Raw genomic sequence first — 22,371 nt, 5'->3', positions numbered from 1 at the left:
AACAGGGCCCCACTAAGATTTTCAGTGTCTGCATAGCAGACACTGAAAATCGCGACGGGTGCAACTGCACCCGTTGCACCCTTCCCACTCCGCCGGCTCCATTCGGAGCCGGCTTCCTCGTGGGAAGGGGTTTCCCGCTGGGCGGGCGGGCGGCCTTCTGGCGGTCGCCCGCCCGCCCAGCGGGAAACTCAGAATAACCGCGGCGGTCTTTTGACCACGCAGCGGTATTCTGGAGGTTCCAGCCAGGCCGGCGGCTTCCGCCGCCGGCCGGGGTCAGAATGGCCCCCACTGTTCCTAAGTAAGTTAGTGTTTAGGACCTGTGACCTTAAACTTGATTTTTAGACAAAGGAGTACATTTTTAAAGTTGTAAATAAACAAAGAAATCATTAATGTATGGACGGCAAGCTTGAAACAAACCAAAAAGTTTGCACATTTTACAAATGACAAGACAGTAATCCAATGATGACCAGTCTAGGGAGGTCAGGCCTAAAATCCAACATAGTACTGAATGGGTAAATTATTAAGGAGGATATTGAGTAAAGTATATGCACATACAGCCCATCCCATCTGACGAGGCCTCTTTAGAACAGTAATCAGTGAGCTCACAAGTTCCTTCTTTGTCTCAAGCATGATCACCATTCTGCAAAGCTCTGAACAATTGGACCATCCTTGAGTTTACTTCCGCCTGTCAGAGATTTCCGTGAGGTGCTCCACCCACTTTACAATCAACAGAACCCAAGAACAGGTGGCCCTTCTTCAGGATGGCCTATTAACGTGTGATGATAAATAACCTGGGCATTTATCTAGGGCATCTATCTCTTCACAAAAATAAATGTGTGCTACTGGAAGGACTTTGTTGTAATGTAACCATATCTGCAAAAGGTTGAGGATCCTTCTCCTTATTTTGTGATGACTCACACGTGGTGATGGGACTTGAGGGAGCTGGGGGTTGGCTTTTTCATAGATGGAAACAATTTCTGCAACCTTACACGAGGGAGAAACCACACAGTCTGCTATAACAGCTTTGTAATAAAAAGATAATACTGGAATTATTTTTAGGTGGGTCTTTTCCCCAGCAAAGCCCATTTTCCAGGATTTTTTCCTATAAATAAAACATGGTTGCCTTCAGAAATCTACATTAAAGTTGAAATGTTATTTAAAAAAAAAAAGTTATATTTTTTGCACATAGAAACCTTAGCAACGTAGGTCATACTTGTTAAATGCTAGTTTATCACCTTAACGAATACACTAACTTTCAGCAAAAATTTTCTTCTCATTTTCTGAAAATACCATCTTTGCCCCTATCTGCCAGCTCTTCCTTTTGAGGAAACAAACCAAAAAGTATTAGTTAATCATTTTCAGAAAGGACACTATTTGTGTCCTCACCTACCAGCTTTTCATCTTCAAGTATTCATTTGTTCTCTTTATAGCAACTTAACATTTTTCTCAGGCACTCAAACCTATTATTGTTCCACACTGACCAAGATTAGTTCACATGCCAAAGTACATATCCCCGGGTAGACTCCAATATGCCAGGTATTGCCACTGTAATTTTAAGGAAGGCGATGAAATGCAAGAAGCGATGGTCATTACTCATTATGTCAGCGATGGCCATCTTCTTGCCAGTTATGCCGGAAATGACTTCCATATTGCAACGGATGGTTACCATCATACAGGGGATGGCCACAGTATGTCAGAAATAGCAGTGATGTGCAAAGGATGGCACCAGAAGACCACAGAGAGCCCTAGTAAGTCCACATCCTGCGTGGGATGACCACCATGTTACAAATGAAAGGCATCATAATTTAAAGGAAAACCCCAATACTTCTGGGACACTGATATTATGCCAATGATAGCCACAATCATGACAGAGAAGGTTCCCATAATATTAAACGTGGTCAAAGTATGGCCACTATCATGTCACTGGTGGACATATTTTCTCACTTATGTCCACCATCAGGCCTATTGTGAAGTTAAATCACACAAACACAGTCGAATAGATAGTGATTCACCCACCAGCATCCCAAGACCAAAACCCACTACATAAATCCACAGTTGCCTCAGAGAAGCTGTTGCTTCTTCTCTGTCATCTCCTGCAACACATGGTCAGGCACTGCTGCTGCACTGAAGTTCAAGAAACAGAAGTTTCCTAAGCTCTTACTGTATTATAATGGACTAGATGAAATTAAACACCTCCTAACATGTAATCCAGCCATAGAAGGCCATTTTCAGTCAATAAAGATTCAAGTCAAGTTGAGTGCAGTAGATCATATATTTTTGTTTTTTGAAGGGGTTATTTATTGCTTCATTCTGTTGAGTACTGAATGTTTGTTATGAGCTATGTACCTACAGTGAGTGTTGACAACATCAGGAACCCAGATGTTGGGTGATGTGCAGACTTTTAGTCTTTCCAACTGTTTGTCTTCCCCTCTCCCAACTCATTTGTTTGAATTTACTTCTCGCTGAACCCTTTTGTGGTTGGTTAAGATCAGAATAAGTTAACTGGTTTGTAATTATTGCATATTTGTATCTTTTACATTTCTCTGCCGTTTCTCCAACTGTTATTATATGTTAGTGTTATCAATGCCCTATTGTATTTGTCTTTAATTTTCTGAATTTAGATCCACTTACTAATACGTTTATTACACATTCATAATATGTGCCATTGGTCCTATGTATGAGTATGGTTCATAAATCATTTACTATTCTGAAATATATGACAAACGCAACAGGATGATCCACAAACAATATAATGCAAGCGGACCACTCCTGGTTGCTTCACATTAATCAACTTTGTTTTTCAACTAATCACTACTTGCATTCTCTTTTTTTAAATGGAGGCTCCCACATATTCCCTTTTACCAACACTCTATGCCAAGTACATGTGCGGGATAACAAGCATTTTCCAATCCCCTGAACCTGGGTTCAGGTGGTTGGTGGGCAGGTCGTTTTTGCAGACCCAAGTATGTGAGAATAGTGGGCAGTGACTGTAGCCCATATTTTGATATTATGTAGAAGAGCACAGGGAAGACGGTGACAGAGAAATAAGGGACATGTGTGTTGTGGTGGTTTGGATGCTGGTGATATAGTTCAGGAGCTTTTCCAGGAGCAGCAGCAGCTCAAGTTTCAGAGCAGGACTTGGTTGGAATGGGCTAATAGCAGGTGTCCAGGACAATCAATATTGCTATCCGGTCTGGAGAAACAAGAACTTAGCACTTTACCAGTTCTGCAAACTCCTAAAAATAATTATTTAGATTCACTTCAGCATTTATATTTACCTCCTCCACCATTCTGCCTCCTCCGCTCCAGCCAGTGACCACTAATCTGTCTACTGCTCAAACCTTTCAGTCCTCTCCTTTTCCTTGCCCTGCTTTTTTTTCCTCCCAGGTCTAACTTCTGTGGACCACTGAGGTCCTCACACTCTCCTCCACCTACATGATACATGCTGTCAACTCTGACCAAGCTCTACTGGCCTTTCATAAAAACACCTGATTTTGTTACTGGACCTTCTATTTTCCCCACTCATAAGTGAATGCAGTATCAAATCATTTCTCACAGTATTATATCAGAACTAAATCCTGCATATAATGTTCTGCAACAAATGGAACTTCTAAGATTTGACTGCAGTAGATGTCATAATTTGGCACCATGTCTGAATAAATTAAACATCCTTTTTTCTTTAAACAAAAAGTCTGGATTAGGTTTTTTCTTGAGGAGTATGAAAATTCTCGAAAAATTTGCTCCTATTCTTTTTACTGCCAGAATTTGTTTGACAACATGCTGTTTATTAAAGTGCAACTTTGTTGACTGGGTCTAGGGTTATTAGTCACATTGACACTGGTTTAATTTGATCTGAAACCCAGAAAACAACGAACCTAGTAGGTTTAGTGTTTAAAGATGTTAGCTCAAGCATCAGCAACAGAATTTTGTTACCAAATGAAAAATGTGTAATATGCTCTTGAAATATAACTTTTTGTGTTTGTCATGTCAACAGGTGAAAAGAATTTGAAGAACATGAAGATATGGGCGAGGAGGTTGCTGTTTGCTAGTCCCTTTGTTATCACAGTATCTGTCCTCTGGGTCCTCATGTTAAGCAGTCTGCATGATGTCCACCATAAAGGCTTCAGTTCCGGACCTCAACGACGCTCCATTACGCTGAAGGATGACATGTTCACCTACCACCTCAACCTCACCCAGCACGAGGTGGAGTTCCCACACCTGCAGCGATACAACTGCACCCTGCTAGTCAACAAGCCTGGATATTGCCACTTTCTTGGTGGGAAACAACTGCTACTGCTGGCCCTGAAGTCCCACCCTGCATCAAGTGACAGGAGAGCAGCCCTCCGTCAGACTTGGGCAGCGGACAGCAATGCTTTGGGATACCAAGTCAGGCCTCTGTTCTTGATGGCCGCAGACCCAAGTCATGGGCGCATGATGCTAGTAAAAGAAGAGGTAAAGGCGTTCCATGACATCCTGTTGTGGGACTTCACAGAAAGCCACCACAACCTGTCACTGAAGGAACGCTGCTTCCTGGAATGGCTGCATCACCACTGTAAGGAGGTGGATTTTATATTTAAAGGTAACACACAGATATCTGTTATTCCCCTACCCTTGAGATATAATTCTACACAGAAGTCTAAAGACCAGGAATACATTAGCATGTGATTGATCTTCACAGGAGAAACGTCACCATAAACGTAGAAGAAAGATATTAGGGGTATAATCAAATGCCACAAATGACAACTCTCAGAATTATGAACACAACACTGGGAAGTTGGGTCTAATATCAGATAGTGAATATGTTCTCATGCTCACTAACACTTCCTCTTGAACATATGACATCTAGAGCACTCTTCCCTTACATCTTATAGGACAGCACCAGCAGGTGAAATGGGAGAGAAGAAATGGTTTCTTACCTGTAACTCCAGTTCTCTCGTAGGGGTATTTCCATGATAGTCATAAGCACTGAATAGTTCCGCGCGCCTGCGGGGACCCCGGAGCACTGTTGTGTAGTATATTCTTAAGTGCAATCATCAGCTCCTTGACAAAAAGGTCTGTGAAAAACACTTAAGAATAACAATGTGCAGCCTATGTGAACAGCTACACAGGCCAAATTGTTAGAAGAAAAAAAAAAAAAAAACAGTTGTAGTGTAAATTTCACGTTTAAACCTCTATTTATTCTATAAATACATAAATAAATACATTCTCATATTTTATTTACACCTCTCATGAGAATAAAACAATGTAGGGCAGTGTAGCCCATAGGCTGCCATTATACAGAATGAAAATAGAGCTGTGCCTTTAAGAAAGTAAAGTCTTCCTGTTTCCCATCATGCACAGCAAAAGGCAGTTGCCTCAGTTCTTTTTTGGAGGCTATTAACCTGACATGAAGAAAAAACAAAACATTTGTTGGAGTACCAACCTCCATAATATTCATGTTCTATGTCAACTCCACCGGGGAGGAGGGAGGGTTGCTTATGACTATCATGGAAATACCCCTACGAGAGAACTGGAGTTACAGGTAAGAAACCATTTCTTCTCTCGTAGGGGATTTCCATGTATAGTCATAAGCACTGAATAGAGTAGCAAGCCCATCCCCATAACCGCGGTGGAGTAGATATAAGAATACTGAGAAAAACATGAATCATGCAAACAAATTCTTGAGCAAAGCCTGCCCAACCTGAGCATCTGCCCTAGCGTCTGTATCAAGGCAGTAATGCTTAGTAAAGGTATGGACCGACCTCCAAGTGGCAGCCTTGCATATTTCTGCCAAAGGGACATTTCTCATCAAGGCTACAGTAGCTGCTTTCCCTCTGGTAGAGTGGGCTTTTGGCCTACCACCAAGGGATTTGTTTGCTAACTGATAACATAACATTATACATGAAACAATCCACCTGGATAAAGATTGTTTAGATGTACCCAAACCTGTTCTGATTGGGCCATAGTTAATAAAAAGCTGTTGTGATTTTCGTAAGCTTTTTGTCCTGTCCAAGTAAAATTTCAAGACTCTCTTTACATCCAGAGAGTGCAGAGTTCTCTCAGCAGGAGTAGCTGGATTCTGAAAGAAAGTCGGTAATGAAATTGTTTGGTTCACATGGAAGTCGGAGACTACCTTAGGTAAAAATTTTGGATGAGTTCTCATTACCACTTTTGCAGAATGAAAAACCGTGTAGGGTTCCTGAGCGCAAAGGGCCTGGATTTCGCTGACCCTACGCGCTGAAGTGATTGCCACCAGAAAAGCAGCTTTCCATGTGAGATGTTGCAGCGATGCCTTATGTATTGGCTCGAATGGCGGCAGCATCAGACGTGATAAGACAACGTTCAGTTCCCATGGAGGAGAAGGCTTTCTAATGGGGGGAAAAACCTTCTTTAAACCTTCTAGGAAATCCTTAATAATCGGAATCCGAAAAAAGGAAGTTTGTGAAGGACTCTTTCTGTATGCTGTGACAGCCGCCAAGTGAACTTTTATTGACGACAGTTGTAAGCCCGATTTTGCCAAACTTAACAAGTATGGCAGGATAGATTGTTCTCCACAGGAAACCGGGTCAATGTTGTTGTGTAAACACCAAATGCAGAATCTCTTCCACTTGCTTGCATAGGCTGATCGTGTGGAAGGGCGCTTTGCTTCCTTCAGAATTTCCATACAATCCTGAGGTAGGTTCAAGTGTCCATATTGCACTAGCTCAGGAGCCATGCTGCCAAACTCAACGATGAGGGGTTGGGATGAGATATCTGCCCTCTGAACTTCGTGAGAAGGTCCGGACGATATGGTAGCCTGATGTGTGGTTTGAGTGACCGGTGAAGAAGGTCTGGGAACCACCACTGGCGTGGCCACTCCGGAGCAATTAGGATCATTTTGGTCTGAACATTGGACAGCTTCTGGAGGACCGCCGGAATCAGGGGAAGCGGTGGAAAGGCGTAAAGAAATGCTCCTGACCAGCTTATCCACAGGGCATTCCCCAGTGTCCCTGGATGGTAATATCTGGAGGCGAAGTTTTGGCATTTTTTGTTTTCTGGGGTTGCGAATAGGTCTGTAGAGGGGGTACCCCAGAGTGCGAAAATGGAATGAACGACGTCGTCGTGTAGTACCCATTCGTGGTTCTCGTCCATTACCCGACTGAGGGCATCCGCTTGAACATTCTGGATGCCGGGCAGGTGAGTTGCCACTAGTGACAGGTTCCTGGCTAGAAGCCAATGCCAGATTGTCTGAGCCTCTCTGGATAAAATTCTGGACCTGGTGCCTCCTTGTTTGTTCACGTAGTACATAGTGGCCACGTTGTCTGTCTGGAGAAGGAGAGTTTCCGTTCTCAGAGAGGGAAGGAAGGCTTTGAGCGCAAGGTGGACTGCGCGAAGTTCCAGCAGGTTGATGTGATAGAGACTCTCTCTCTGTGACCACTCGCCTTGGACTCGAAGATGTTCCATGTGCGCCCCCCATCCGATCAGTGACGCATCTGTTACGATGGTTTGAGATGGGGGCCGTTGTTGGAACGGAATCCCCACCAAGAGATTGCTGGGTAAACACCACCACTTGAGGGATTGTAGGGTGTGAGGAGAAAGAAGGACTTTGTTCTCCCAATCGTCCCTCAGTTGACACCACTGATCCTCCAGGTTTTCCTGCAATGGTCTCATATGGAGGCGAGCATTGGGAACCAGATGGATACAAGACGCCATCGAGCCCAGTAGAGAAGCTATTATTCTTGCAGTGGCTTGAGGTCTTTCCTGCAGTTGTTTGCACTTCTGGAGAATCGATAACCGTCGTTCCTCCGAAGGAAACACCTTTCCTAGCCTGGTATCTACAATGGCCCCTAAGTAATGCAACCTCTGAACAGGTGTTGCTGTAGATTTCAGGAGATTGACTTGAAGACCAAGTTTTTGCAGCAGTTGTAGAGTCCATTCGAAATGTTGCTGTGTCTCGAGACAACTGGAGGCCTTTATGAGCCAATCGTCTAGATAGGGGTAGATGAATATTCGCTGTTTCCTCAAGTGGGCGGCTACTACCGCCATGCATTTGGAAAAAGTTCTTGGCGCTGATTTTAGGCCGAAAGGTAGAACTGCAAATTAGTAATGGCGTTTTCCGACAGTGAACCTTAGGAATTTTCGATGTTTCTTGGTTACTGGGATGTGAAAGTAAGCGTCGCAAAGATCTATCGCACATAGCCAGTCGCCCTGACGTAGATGTGGATAAATTTGGTGTAAGGCTAACATCCTGAATTTTTCTTTGCGAATCCATTTGTTTGCTGTCCTCAGATCTAAGATGGGACGAAACTCTTGTTTGTCTTTTTTCGGTACAAGGAAATATCTCGAATAAATCCCCTTCCCTTGCTGGCTGATGGGAACGGGTTCTATGGCTCTTTTTTGCAATAGGATATTGACCTCTAACTGTAGAGCTTCGAGATGGCGGTTGGCTGTTTTGGGTTGAACAGATGGTGGAGGACTGGTGAATCTGAGAGCGTAACCATGTCTCACAATATTCAATACCCAGGCGTCTGTTGTGATGCGTAGCCACTCGTCCAGATGATTTGAGATACTTCCCCCTACCGGAGTGGATAACGGAGGAGGGGGAAGCAAAGATTCAGGGCTTAGACGTGGGAGCCTGTCGAGTTGCCTGAGTTTGAGGTGTTGAACGACCCCTTGTCGACCTTCGCTGAGTAGAGAAACCCCTTTGATACTGCTGTTGTTGCTGTTGCTGGGGGCGCGAAGACATCCAGTGTGGCGACTGATACCGGTGGGTGAAAAGTCGTCGTTGATATGGCCGGAAAACCTTTCTTTGTTCTTTCGGTCTTTCCATCCCTACCGCTTTCAAGGTATCTAGTTCAGCTTTCATTCTAGCCATCTCGTCATCGGCATGAGAACCGAACAAGGTGGAGCCCGAGAAAGGCAGGTTTTGTATTCTCTGCTGCGCTTCAGGTTTGAGTGATGTAAGTCTCAACCATGCATGCCTTCTGAGCGCTATCCCGTGTGCATAATTGTGTGCGGATAGCACCGAAGAGTCAGCTGCAGCACTTATAATTTGGTTAGACACCATGGATCCCTCACCCACGACCTCCAGGAAATCTTCCCTTTTATCCTTAGGAAGATGTTCCGCAAACTGTATTAAAGAGTCCCAGAGGGCACGATCGTACCGCCCTAATAACGCAGTAGCGCTGGCTGCCTTCATCGTGACGGCTGCAGTAGAGCATACTTTTCGTCCTGCAGCATCTATCTTTCTGCTCTCTTTATCTGGAGGTGAAGAAGAAGATGGTGAGGTTGAATGCAGTTTCTTTGCCGCTACTATGACCACCGAATCAGGAACTGGGTCCGACCTCAAGAATAGAGGATCTTGTTCTGGTGGACGATATTTTTTAATAAGTCTGGAAGGAGCAGACTTTGTTGCGGCCGGTGCAAGGAAAATATCCATTGCTGGTTCAAGGAGACCTGGAACCAGTGGAAGCAAAGGTCTGGAAGATGTCCTGTGATGCAAGGTCTCGAAGATCACTGACGTCGATGGGGCAGGTACCGCCAGCGGGATGTTCAGCTTGGTTGCCCCTCGTACTAAGACCTCCTGGAACGTATTCACATCATCTATGGGGGACACTCTCGGGGACGGTGAGTCCGATAGGGTTGGAGAGTAGTCCCGTGTAGACGAAGAAGAACGCCTGTGATGTGAATGCTGAGATCTCTGTGGGTCATGACGGTGCCGAGAGGAAGAAGAGCGTCTAGAGGAATGTCCCGAACGTCTTACAGACCGCGTTGGAGTCCTCAAAACAGACTCTACAGGCGGAGCCGGAAGAGGCGCCGTAGGTGTTACCGGCGTCTGTGGCAATGGTGATTGTCGAGGAGAGAGTTGTGGAGACGCTGGAAGGAGGATGATTGAAGCCGAGGATTCTGAGGTTGTATAAACCCTCCTAGGTCTTTTTGATTGTCTCGACGTCGACACACTCCTCGACGTCGAAGTACGGTGACGGCGAGTGTCCTTCGCCGTCGATTCTTCTCGCCGTTGAGAATCTCTCGACGACGACCCTCGACGTCGCCGTGATGACGGTGAACGTCTACGACGTCGAGCACCCCTCGACGTTGATCGATCTCGCCGTTTCGACGGCGAACCGGATTCAGATCTCCTCGACGTGGAACGTCCTCGCCGTGTCGACGGTGACCCAGATCTCGACGGCGAAAGTCCACGCCGTCTCGACGGCGAAATCGTCGTCGACGGCGAGCGATGTCTCTTTCTCGCCGGCGAACCACTCCTCGACGGCGAGCATGTTGGCGCCGTTCCTTGCCTCGACGTCGACGCCCTCGACGTCGTCGGAGACCTGTGCCGTTTTTGAGCCGGTCTGGTCGGAGTTATAGAGGAACCAGTGTGAGCCCTGGTAGAAGACTGACCTTCTCCTCGCTCTGTGGTAGAATGACCACTTTTCCTCCTGTCCTCTTTCGCCTGGAGTCGGATCTTCTCCCTGTCACGAAGGGTCCTTCTGGAGAAGGTTTTGCAGATGTCACACGACTCCGGTTTGTGGCTGGATGGAAGGCAAATTATGCAGACCCGATGTGGATCTGTTTTGGCCTTTTTTCTGCCACAAGAAGGACATTTGTCAAACAGTGAAGGCATTTCTGAAGTAGAAAAACCTCAAAATTCTGTCAGAATCTAACAGAAAAAAGCAGAAAATTATCACTCAATGTTAAAAACGTCGAGTGAAAATGAAATTCAAAAGATTTTAAATGAATTTCTGTCACAAAAGGATTTTGTGAGGTAGAGCTCAATGCTTCAGGGTCCTGTCAGAAAGGAGCCGGAAAAAAGAACTGAGGCAACTGCCTTTTGCTGTGCATGATGGGAAACAGGAAGACTTTACTTTCTTAAAGGCACAGCTCTATTTTCATTCTGTATAATGGCAGCCTATGGGCTACACTGCCCTACATTGTTTTATTCTCATGAGAGGTGTAAATAAAATATGAGAATGTATTTATTTATGTATTTATAGAATAAATAGAGGTTTAAACGTGAAATTTACACTACAACTGTTTTTTTTTTTTTTTTCTTCTAACAATTTGGCCTGTGTAGCTGTTCACATAGGCTGCACATTGTTATTCTTAAGTGTTTTTCACAGACCTTTTTGTCAAGGAGCTGATGATTGCACTTAAGAATATACTACACAACAGTGCTCCGGGGTCCCCGCAGGCGCGCGGAACTATTCAGTGCTTATGACTATCATGGAAATCCCCTACGAGAGAAGCCGTTTTGGTTTTCTTGTGCACTAAGAGGTAGAATATAGGAATGTATGTGCTGTTTGTGTGGCACAAATAGATTCAAAGGCAGTGGAGTATTGTACGGGATCAAAGGTAAAGATTCAGTCAGTGAGTGATTGGAAGGAAAGCTCCGCTGAACTGATTGACCCCAGCTCCAGTATGCAAAGCACAAAACGTTTTAAACCTAAGCTCTAAAGAGGACAAGCACAATGCATTTGTGGTATAACCTGTACCGAAGTGCAAACAGAAGGTAGGGATGCAACAGAGCTTCATCTTGCATGGATATATAACACAAACTTTCACTCATTCTCAATGTGTTCAGGGTGATTTTTTACATTCGTAGAAATCCAAAGGTACATGCATAAGATTCTGATAGTTACCATACATATATACACACACACACACACGTAGATGTTTAGCTAGAGCCCAGACTTCAAGTGATCTTTTGAATGATGAAAACAAATTAGAAGGAAATCAATGCAGCAAACAAGTAGAAGACAAACTTAGGACACCTAATAAGGTTGGTAAATAACTTGAGAGGGCACACCTATCTGAAGTTAATAAATGCTGGGAAATGACACATTTAAAAAATACATAGAACACAAAAGAACACCAGGAGGCTTTTGATAAAGCCTACACTGAATGAACTTGATGAAGACGGTGCAAAAATGTGGCAACATGAAATAACTAAATGCTAATTTAAATGAATGAGAACTCTCTTTATGCATGCTGAAAGAAAACTGGAAAAAGCAATTGGGAAGATTTGTGAATTAGAAAAAGACAAAAATGATGTAGAATTGAGACATGGGAACACAAGGAAAAGAAAATCAGTAAGCATGAGGCAGAGGTGGAATCAAGAAACGGTAGAAAATTAAACCAAGATCGAATTAACTATACAAATCGGAAACTATATATCTCTGCAAGGAAATATGATACTGTGAGAAACAAGGAACAATGGATATGGCACTTGGGCAGAAAGAGACCTTAGAGCCTGTGGAAATCTCATAAGTGAGCTCTGCAGATGAGGATCCTACAACCAACAACTTGGATTTTTCCGAGGAGATTCAACTAATTAAAATGTGCACAAGACGAGGGACGAGGGGGCACCCTGAGAGGAAACTGAGTAAAAGAAAATCCAAGAGACAGAGAAATAAGAACAAAACCAGGAGGCAAAAATAAAAGGTAAAGAACAAGAAAAATCAGATGAGTGAGGAGTACCTTATCATCAACCTCTTCTCAAAGACTGTAAGTAAAGATCAAATAAAAGTGTTGAGTAAAAACGTATCTTTCTGCCCTGATGCTGAATTAGATCTAGCAAACCTACAAACAGACCTGTACAAATTCTCACAGAGACAGAAACTGAAAAAATATTTCTTAATACATCCCAAAGAAACGAAAAAGAAAAAACGAAGACAACATGAAGGATTCTACATTGACAATAGCAGATATACCTGATTTAAAAGCACTAGTAGAACTGGAAAAAGAATCGGAAGGACTGGAAAGAGGGGAACTCCAGCAGAGTTAAACAGATGCACAACTCTCCCAAGACATTGGTATAATAACTTGGAAATCTGGAAATAATGGATGCAAATCACAATCACACTTTAACCCACATATGCCCGTGGGCAATAAGATTGACCTGCTCCAGGAAGCAGTGATAAAATAAATTAATCACTTGACTTCTAAAGGAACTAAAAAAAAAAGGAAAAAGATCCACAATCTAACCTTCGGAGAAAGAAAAGTCAAAGGAGAACTAAGGAATGAGCAGAAAATAATAATTAAAGTCTCTGATAAGGGCAGAAATATAGTCATCCAAGACTACCAAATATATGGCACAAGTGGAAAAACAACTAAAAATTAAACAACACTACACAAAACTAAAAGTGAATCCCATAAAGAAAATAACGATTTGAATATCATGAAAAAACTACAAACATGGTGTGATCTTGATTTAATTGACTATGAAGAATACAGGTACCTAAAACTAGAAAGCCCAGTTGTACCAATAATTTCCTTTCTCCCTAAAGTACAAAAAGACTTTAAAAAATCTACCCGGTCACCCTATTGTAAGCTCAATAGGATCATTGCTGGAGAATACCTCTAGATTTTGATTTTTTTCAAATATGTGACAGCATTACCGTCATATTTGAGAAATCAAAAAATTTCCTAAACAAGATTCAAGGAATCCCAAAGAAGAAAATAAGTTACTTACCTGTAACTGCAGTTCTCCAGTATTGGTATATTTCATAGATTCACATGCATTAATTATTCTTCGCGGTAACTTAATAAAGCAGTATATATACCATTATCATAGGCTATAATGACTGTCAAAAAGTCAGTTTAATAGCCTATCCATGTCCTTTTTAAGAAAGGAGCAAACTTTAACTATAATCAGACAGGTGACAGCACCTGCTAGAACACTATTAACAGAGACTGGGTCCCTCAGATTTTCAAGCACAAATGGGAATAAATAATCCCAAACTATAAGGGGAGCTACTCCGGGGATGAGGGTGGGTCGCATGTGAATCTATGAAAGACACCAATACAGGTAAGTAACTTATTTTCTTCTACAATATTGGAACTTTCATAGATTCACATGCTTGAATCAGAATAGCAAGCAGTTACTGTATTTGTATATCTTATAGTATTAGTGCAAATAGCAGAAGGTGGGTACAAAATATATGCATAACATTCATATACAATATGATAAATTATTATATAAACACATCTATACACTTCATACATTAAAATCTGCACAAGTACATAAACACACAGAGCCGAAAGAGGCTCCCCTTATTGAAATAAGCGGTGTAGTAAAACCTGTCCAATTGCTGCCTCACTGCGCTATTCCGATTCCAGCCAGTAATGCTGCCTGAATTATATGCACACTTTTCCGAATTGCAGCACAACATACGTAACATCATCCAACATCCAGAGGTACTTACGCAAACAAAGTAGTTGAGGTGGAAACTGCCCCAGTTGAATGCACTATAGGTTGCTCTGTGAGGGTCTTGTCAGCCTTTGAGTGGCAGAACTGGATTGCAGCTAAAACTCATTGACAGTTACCATTGTGACTGGAGCACCTTTACAAGTGTGTTTATCTGAGTCCAACAGTTGGTCAGATCACAAGTTGTTTAGTGCGATGTATCACTTGATATCTAGTGTATTAATAGACCGCTCAGCTGATGATTTAAGGAATGTACCCTCTTTTTGGCATGGTTACCCCCACGTTTTGCCTAATCTCAGTGACTGTGCTTTTGACTATGTTCACTGGAATCTTGCTAACCAGGACCCCAGTGACTCTGCTCTCTTTCCCTAAATTCAGTTGTTCATAGTTCCACACTCCACAGTTGACACACTGGCCCCGCCATGTAAGTCCCTAGTATATAATACCGTTGTACTGTTGCCAGTATTGGTTGCATGATTCCTCGCACTCTGGGGGCTCCTCAGAGGACCCCTATCATTCCCGTTACCAGCTTTCTATTTTTTTTATTTTTTTATCCGGGCAGGCCAAGCTGCTACCACCCATCAGACAGGTTTCTGCCCTCCTGCTGCTTAATCAGCTCAAGCCCAGGAAGGCTGAACAAAGGATCTCGTACGGGGGAGGAGGGTAACCCCTTCTCCCCTGGAAATAGGTGTTTCATGGCTTGGGATGGGTAGCCTCCCCAAGCCACTGGTATGCTTAGAAGGGCATATTTGGTGCCCTCCTTGCATAAGCCAGTCTGCACCGGTTCAGGGACCTCCAGTCCCTGATCTAGCACGAAACTGGACAATGGAAAGGGTAGTGACCACTCCCCTGTCCATCGCCACCTCACGGGTGGTACCTAGAGCTCCTCCAGAGGGTCTCTTGATTCTGCCAACTTGAATCCAAGGTGGATAGAGGCCTCTGGGAGCATCTGAGTGGCCAGGTCAGGCAGGTGAAGTTAGACCCCCCTCCTGACAGGTGTTCACAAGGGTAGGTGACCAATCCCCCTTCCAGGGTGAGTCCTCAGATTCGGCTTGCAATATTCCAGCAGGATTCCTCTACAACCTCTACTTTGACTTCTGGCCACTGCAACTGCGTTACGACCGTCCAGGTACCGATAATCTGCATCCACAACGAAGACTCTGCTTGCAACACTGTTTCCACGGCTCCTTCTAGCTTCTGCAACATTTCCCCAGCTGAGGGTGGCAAGTCTTCAGTCTGCACGAGAAGGAAGAATGAACCTCCCTTGGAGTGAAGGAGTCACTCCCCTGCATCCGCAGGCACCAACAGCACCAACGACCGGCTGCGTAGATCTCCTATCCTCCTGAGCTGCGTGGATCCTGCATCATAGGTGGTCATCTTGAGTAGTCCTCTTAGTCCTCTCTGCCAGCTGTCCAACTTTGGTAGAGGTAAGCCCTAGCCTTCACACGTAGGACAGTACCCCAGTGCACTGTGTCTCTTGCAGCTCCCAAGGCTTGTTGGCATCTCCTCCAAGGGTTCTTCAGGCTCCGTGTAGCCCCAACCCCCAGCACTCTTCTCTGTGACGCACATCCCTCTGCGTGCTTCTCCTGTGGCGTGAGACCCTTCTTCAGTTGTGCTGCGTGTGTGATGCCGTGGAGTGCCGCAGTGTCCTTTTTGTGGGCCACGATCAGGCTGGCAGTCCGTTTTTCAGGATGGCGGAACCGCCGCAACCCGTCTTTTGTTGCCTGCGTAGTGTTTTGTGCCATGGTGAGGCCCAGGAGTCTCGTTGCGAGCTCCGGGACGCACCATGGCCCCTGGGAGCCTCCCTGACCTCCCCCCCACTTACCCTTACTTGGTTCTCTTTCCCTTTTTCTTTCTTTTTCTTCTTTCTTCTTGTCTTCTTCTTTTCTTGGGCGTCCATATTGTCGTCTTCTGTTGTGGTTGTCTTCCCAGCATGCATGGTTTCTTTCCTTTTCTACTTGGCTTTTCTTCCCATTCATATCTATGTAGCCTTCCCAATCCAAGATGGTGTCGTTCGTTTTCCTGTTTTGTGGTATATAAGCACTACAATTCCTTCTTTTCTTGTGTTGCTAACACTTCCGTCTTGGTGGTGATCCTCGCTCCTTTCTCCAGTATTTCTACTTATCTCCCTGTGGATTGACTTCTATATTTTGTTTTTTTTCTTGTTTTTCCTCTTTTTCAGGAGTTCCTATGGTAGAGGTTTTTCCCATTACTTGGGTTTTTACTCTGGGACTCCTTCTGGAGGGTACGGTCTGCTTTGGCATTTTTCTATTCGGCGGCACCATGGCTACTAGAAGGGGTCGCCCTTATCTTGGACAATCCAGAACCAGTAAGAAGCCAGGTGTCCTTCCAAGTACCGCAGCTCACAGCGGTAAGAGACATACTGGCCGTAACAGATTGCAACACCTAAAGAGCCAGCGTTGCGTCAGAACCATGGAGGGATCACATGAAGATGTCGCAGAAAATGCACAATCCATGCTTCAAACTGTGCAACAACAAGCCCAAGAATTATAACTTTGTGCTGAAAATACTGCATTACGGCAATGGATATACTTCCTGTGTCTAACTTGACACCACAATATTCCGGAGATCCTCATAAAATAAAGGAATTTCTTGGCTCGTTAACAGTCTTCTTTGCCTTTTGATTCTTTCAATTTTCAGCTGACAAGGCTAAGGAGGGTTATTTGATCAGTTCTTTGTCTGGCCCCACCCTAGCTTCGGCAACCCCCTTGGTATCTACTGAAGATCCTGTATTGTCCAATTATCCTGCCTTAATTAAGCTCTTTAAACAGATGTTTGAACGACCTGCACTAGAGGCTGCTGTCGAAGAAGCATTATGACATATACAGCAAGGCAATTAAGATGTATTGCAATACATAACCCGATTTAAACAGTTAGCAGCCAAGACCACTTGGGTGGAACACACTTTTGTAACTATTTTTCGTTGAGGACTGCGAGAAGAAATAAAAGACAAATTGGTGCATTCTACTCAATTAGAATCTCTGAAAGAACTGATGGATCAAGCATTAAACATAGAGTATCAGTTGCAGGAATGTAAGATGGAAAGGCGAAAGACTCGATTGCAGTTATCAGTCTGGTATACCCCGTTCCACAACTCGTCGTTCTGACAAAGTCCATCCTGAGACGAATAAGTCTACAGAATAAGAACCCATGCACTAGATCTAGTCCATGGTCCTTTATCGGAAACAGAAAGAGAAGACAGACGATGAAAGGGCCTTTGCCTTTATTGTGGTAATGCTGGTCACTTGGTCCGGCTGTGTCCTGTCTGTCCATCCAGACTTACGGAAAATGCCAGCTCCGGCCCCCTGTGAGGAGGAAGGTGCCCGGAGGAGTCGAGTTACCTTCAATATGTTCCTCCAAAGAAAATACCACAGCCCTGTTCATACTGTCCGTTACCCTACAGTGTCCCCATAGTCAAGAATAACAGGTATTTGCCTTACTGGATTGTGGAACAAGTGGTATATATCTGGACGAGACTTGGGCCAAAGAAAGTGGTATACCATGAGTTCCTAAAGAGACACCAGAACATGATATTGGGTATTCCCTGGCTGACTCGGCACAACTGATACATAAATTTTGAAACAAGAACATTATCTTTATTATCCCAGTTTTGTCAACAGAATTGTTACTCCTACGAACTCTTATTGGTCCCCTAAAGGTTTAATCCTTTCTCCCAAAGGCATGAGCTGCACAATTAACATTAGACAAGGAGTACCAAGTTGTTATCAAGAATACAGTGACATATTCCAGAAACCTAGCAAGCCTGTTTTACATCCACTTTGGGATTATGATTGAGCCATTCCTTTGATTCCGGGAGAAGTGGTTCAGTTTGGACGGATGTATTCATTGACTAAACAACAAAAGATAGTTCTTAGGTAAATACCTGGATGATAATCAAAAGAATGGTTTAACCGTCCCCTCTTCATCTCCAGCTGGAGCGCCTCATTTTTTCGTTCCTAAGAAATCTAAAGATCTGCGTCCTTGTGTTGACTTTCGTGGACTGAACCAGATAACCATCAAAGATCAATATCCCTTACCCCTTATTAGCGATATACTTGACGCGGTCCAAGGTGCTGAGATATTCACAAAATTGGATTTGAGGGGTGCCTATCATCTCTTACATGTCAAGGAAGGAGACAAATGGAAACAGCTTTTCGTACTCCATTTGGCTATTATGAATACTGAGTTATGCCTTTTGGTGTAACAAACGCTCCCTCCATATTCCAACAATTCATGGACTCCGTGTTTTCTGATTTATTGAATCAAAGTGTGGTAATATATCTAGATGACATTCTAGTATACTTCTGTATACCTGAACAACATACTGAGCATGTCCTTCAAGTTTTGGAAAGACTCAAACAGAATCAGCTATACTGTAAACCCGAAAAATTTGGATTTAGCAAAACCTAAGTACAGTATCTTGGTTTCTGCATCAATCAGACCGGAATAGCTCTGGATCCTGACAAGGTGCAAGCCATTTTGGATTGGCCCTTTCCCTCTTCTGTTAAGGAAACCCAATGCTTCCTAGGTCTCTCCAACTTCTCAACAAAGCTTTATCACCCAGACCATCAAAGGAAAAAATCGTTTGGACTGAAAGCGCAGAAGTGGCCTTTCAAAATCTGAAATGGGCCTTTACTCAAGCCCCCATCTTAGGGCATCCAGATACAACCAAGAAGCTCATAGTGGTCACTGATACCTCCGAAAGAGCTATAGGTGCGGTATTACTTCAGAAACAAGAAGACAATGGCCTAGAACATCCTATCTTTTATTTATCCCACATACTGACAGAGGCTGAATGCAATTATTCTGTGTTAGAACAGGAATTACTTGCTCTCAAGGCTGCCTGTAAGGAATGGAGGCATTTCTTAATGGGTACTAAGGAACTGTTCGAAACAAGAACAGATCATCAAAATGTACAATGGGCTTTCTTCTTCAGCCAATATGACTTTGTAGTGACCTATATTCCTGGATCCCAGAACCTAGTGGCTGATGTTTTGTCTTGTCACTATCCAAAAAGTGTGTGCACTTCCTCTCCAAAGATAATAGAACCAAGTTGAATCATCAGAGTTGCCCAGTCTTTTCTTGATGGGGTAAAAGCAGAATACCAATATCTTCCACTTGAAGAATGGAACACCTTGTGTCATCAATTACAAAAGAACCACTTCTATTATCAAAACACTCTATTTCTGCCAACCAAGAAAGTTTCAGACCGAGGCTTTACAGATGTGTCATGGCTCCCCGGTTGCTGGACATCGCGGATTCAAGACAACGTATTCTTTTTGGTGGCCTACCCTTAAAACTAATGCAGAATCCTACGTAACTGCATGCCCTATAAGTATATAAACACTAGCAAAGTAGATCTTACTGCAGAATCATGTATTTAGTGTGAAACAAGGATACATGCCACATACGTTTTCACAAAAGTGAAATATTTTCATGCGCAAGTCCCACAGTGAAAAAGTGAATCTAGGTTGTCAACGTTTTCAATAGACCTAAGAGAAGGTTGCAAAAACTCTTGGAACACCCCTTATTTAGGGGCAGTGCAACAACACAACACTCACAATTCTTGCTTGTCTATATTGATATATTGCAAAGGGGAATATGTATGTGTCATTATTTAGTTTCATTTTAGTTTAGTTTATGTGTTTTGTAAATTGTTGTGTTCGCCTCAAAGGTGGAGGCCAGTAATTGTCATGAGATAAAAGGGCAGTGAATTCCACTGTTTAGCCTCTAAAAACAGAAAAAGGAGAGATTTCCAAAAGTTTGACGGCAGACATTTTTAATCAGCTATTTTTATCTGTGTTCTGAATTGGTGTAATTTTATATCTATGTAAGGGCCATCCTATAACCTCTTTCCAAGGCTTTGCACAGAAAGTGGCCCACTAGAAAATGCACTTTGACTTTTGGTTAGTGGGGCATTGTACAACATCTGCCATTTATACACTCTCTACTCAAGGGCTCATTGAAAAGAAGCATGACTTAAGACTGTGTGAATATGAGATTAGAACATTGTCACAAGCAATGAGGTTATAGTTTGAAATACATCTAATAAAATTCAACCTAATCTGGTGCTTTGTTAAAAAAAAAAAAAGAAAAAAGGAAATTGTACACTAAGGAAGCATTTAAAAATGAAGTACGGTTAGGTTTGTCTGCACACGTTTCATTATGTTATTAAGTAGGTTGCTCTTATTAAGTAGTAAGTAATGTAATAATTTAATTATTTTTAATTAAACTGACTCGTTCATCAAGAGTTGTTTCTGTGACTTTTTCCAGATGGAATTTTAAATAATGTTTTCATTGAACTGGGCAAACCTTTATACAGTGTTGCCTTCCTGTGAATGCTAGGAAATAGGGGTACATAAGGAATGTTATACTGTGCACACACATCCCATTTGGGGTCCTTGGTCTCTTCCATCCTATTCATAAACTACTGTTCATTCACCATTTACTTTTTTTCTTATTGCCTATAGGTGATGATGATATGTTGGTGAACCCGGACGCCTTGGTGAAGTACGTGAAAACCGTTGGCAATGCCTCCTGCTGCCTTCACGGAGCTGTGCAGCACCACTCTGTTGTAGTGCGCAGCGGAAAGTATGGAGTCACACATTCCCTCTTCCCTCTCCCCAAGTATCCACTTTTTCTGTCTGGTGGTGGATTCCTGGTGCCGGGGGCTGCTGTAACGGCTCTCTACCACACCTCCACCAAGCTACCAGTATTCCCACTAGACGACGTCTATTTGGGGATTCTGGCACTAGCAGCCAACATAGAACTGCGACACAGCCCTCTCTTCTTCGTTTTTGGCTTAAAATATGAGACCTGTCCATACAAGGCAGCACTGGCTGTCCATGGAGTTGCACCAGATGATCTTTTAAAAATCTGGAAAGAAATGCAGGAGACAGAGTGTGAACCCATTTTCAAATGGAAGAAACCTATGATCTAAAACTCTGTAACAAGTTCTGGCAGACAGCTGTCTGGGCATATGGGGAGGCAGCATATTCTGATTGGTTAGCAGGATGGATAGCTAGAATGGAATGCCAGACACGAAGTTGATGTCCAAGCCCTCATAAGACCTTTGAGAAGAGTCCTTACCTCCTCCACCTGTGACGTGAGGAAGGAGTGGCCCTTGTTTGGTGTAACATGTGCACCCATTTGAGGAGACAGTGTCAGAACATACTGATGGAACGTGTTCAAGATATGTTGCTGATTGCCAAACCCAGGGTGGAAAATGCATCTCTAGCACTGGCTGCAGCAACTCCGGCTAGCTGTAAAGAGGAGATGACCAAGAATGGTTTGGGGCCAGAAGGTGGTAGGGCAAGCAGTGTATTGAGTACATAATATATATTATTTACCTACTAGATGCTTCGAAGACTAGTGAAGAACCAGTTGAAGAGTTTAAAGTAACTCTATGCTACTTCTCTGAAGCAGAGACGAGTGGTCTGAAGTTGCACTGGGGGCCGAAATGAAGATTTTGATCCTTTCCTGAGCCACCTGACAAAGACTGGTGGGACTTTTGGAAAGATGTACTTTTCACATATATTTATTTATGTTTAAAATAAAGTATTTTAATTGCAAAATTACAGTAGACTTAAACATTCCAATAGATTGAAAAATCACATGCACAAAATCTAGAAGTGTTTCGGGGAGAAAATAAATATCACTAGTGAGCACATTACGAGCTTCCGCAAAGCGTATGTTGGTAAGTAATCAATGCTGATAAAACGCCATTCTTCAATCAATCAACCATTCATGAGGCTCCTAAAGTGAAAGCCTTTGGGACTTTTTTCTTGCAGTAGCTTATATATATTGCTGTTTTGATGTACCGGGGGCTCCCATCTCGACGACGGGGAAGGATTCAAGCATGTGAACCTATGAAAATTCCAATACTGGAGTCACTTAAACACAACATGGCATGGAAGACCAACATTGGCAAATTCAATAGGTCTCGCATTGGCTTTGGCAATTGCTTTTGGCGGTGTGAACCTGGAAGACACTAAACAGTAAAGCGTACAAGGAGAAAGAGGACTTGGCACTAGATGCCCCTAGACAGGTTGGTGGGGTCCCAGGGCAGTCCTAGATGCACGAATGTGGGCCTGCCTCCAAGCACAATATTGTGACAGATGGACCTTCGTGGAAGAGGAATCCCAGACTGGCAGCTGCCCTGGAACATGTCTGAGCAACAGAACTAT

At 43.4% G+C, this 22,371-nt stretch overlaps 1 protein-coding gene across 3 annotated transcripts in view; it reads left to right on the top strand.

Moving 5' to 3' along the window:
• The window catches only part of LOC138266857 (beta-1,3-galactosyltransferase 5-like), a 127,514-nt gene extending 105,755 nt beyond the window's left edge, over positions 1–21,759 (top strand). For all 3 annotated transcript variants that reach the window (XM_069215558.1, XM_069215560.1, XM_069215559.1), the window contains exons 2-3: positions 3,995–4,579; positions 20,656–21,759. In XM_069215558.1, coding sequence (XP_069071659.1) covers positions 4,015–4,579; positions 20,656–21,125 — 1,035 coding nt within the window. In that variant the 5' untranslated portion in view covers positions 3,995–4,014 and the 3' untranslated portion in view covers positions 21,126–21,759. The remainder of the gene's footprint in view (positions 1–3,994; positions 4,580–20,655) is intronic.
• The last annotated feature ends 612 nt before the right edge of the window (positions 21,760–22,371 follow it).

This window comes from Pleurodeles waltl, chromosome 12, assembly GCF_031143425.1.
Source record: "Pleurodeles waltl isolate 20211129_DDA chromosome 12, aPleWal1.hap1.20221129, whole genome shotgun sequence".
In the NCBI taxonomy this organism is placed as follows: Eukaryota; Metazoa; Chordata; class Amphibia; order Caudata; family Salamandridae; genus Pleurodeles; species Pleurodeles waltl.
Note: the sequence above shows the minus strand (reverse complement) of the source record. Positions and strands in the feature narration are given on the sequence as shown.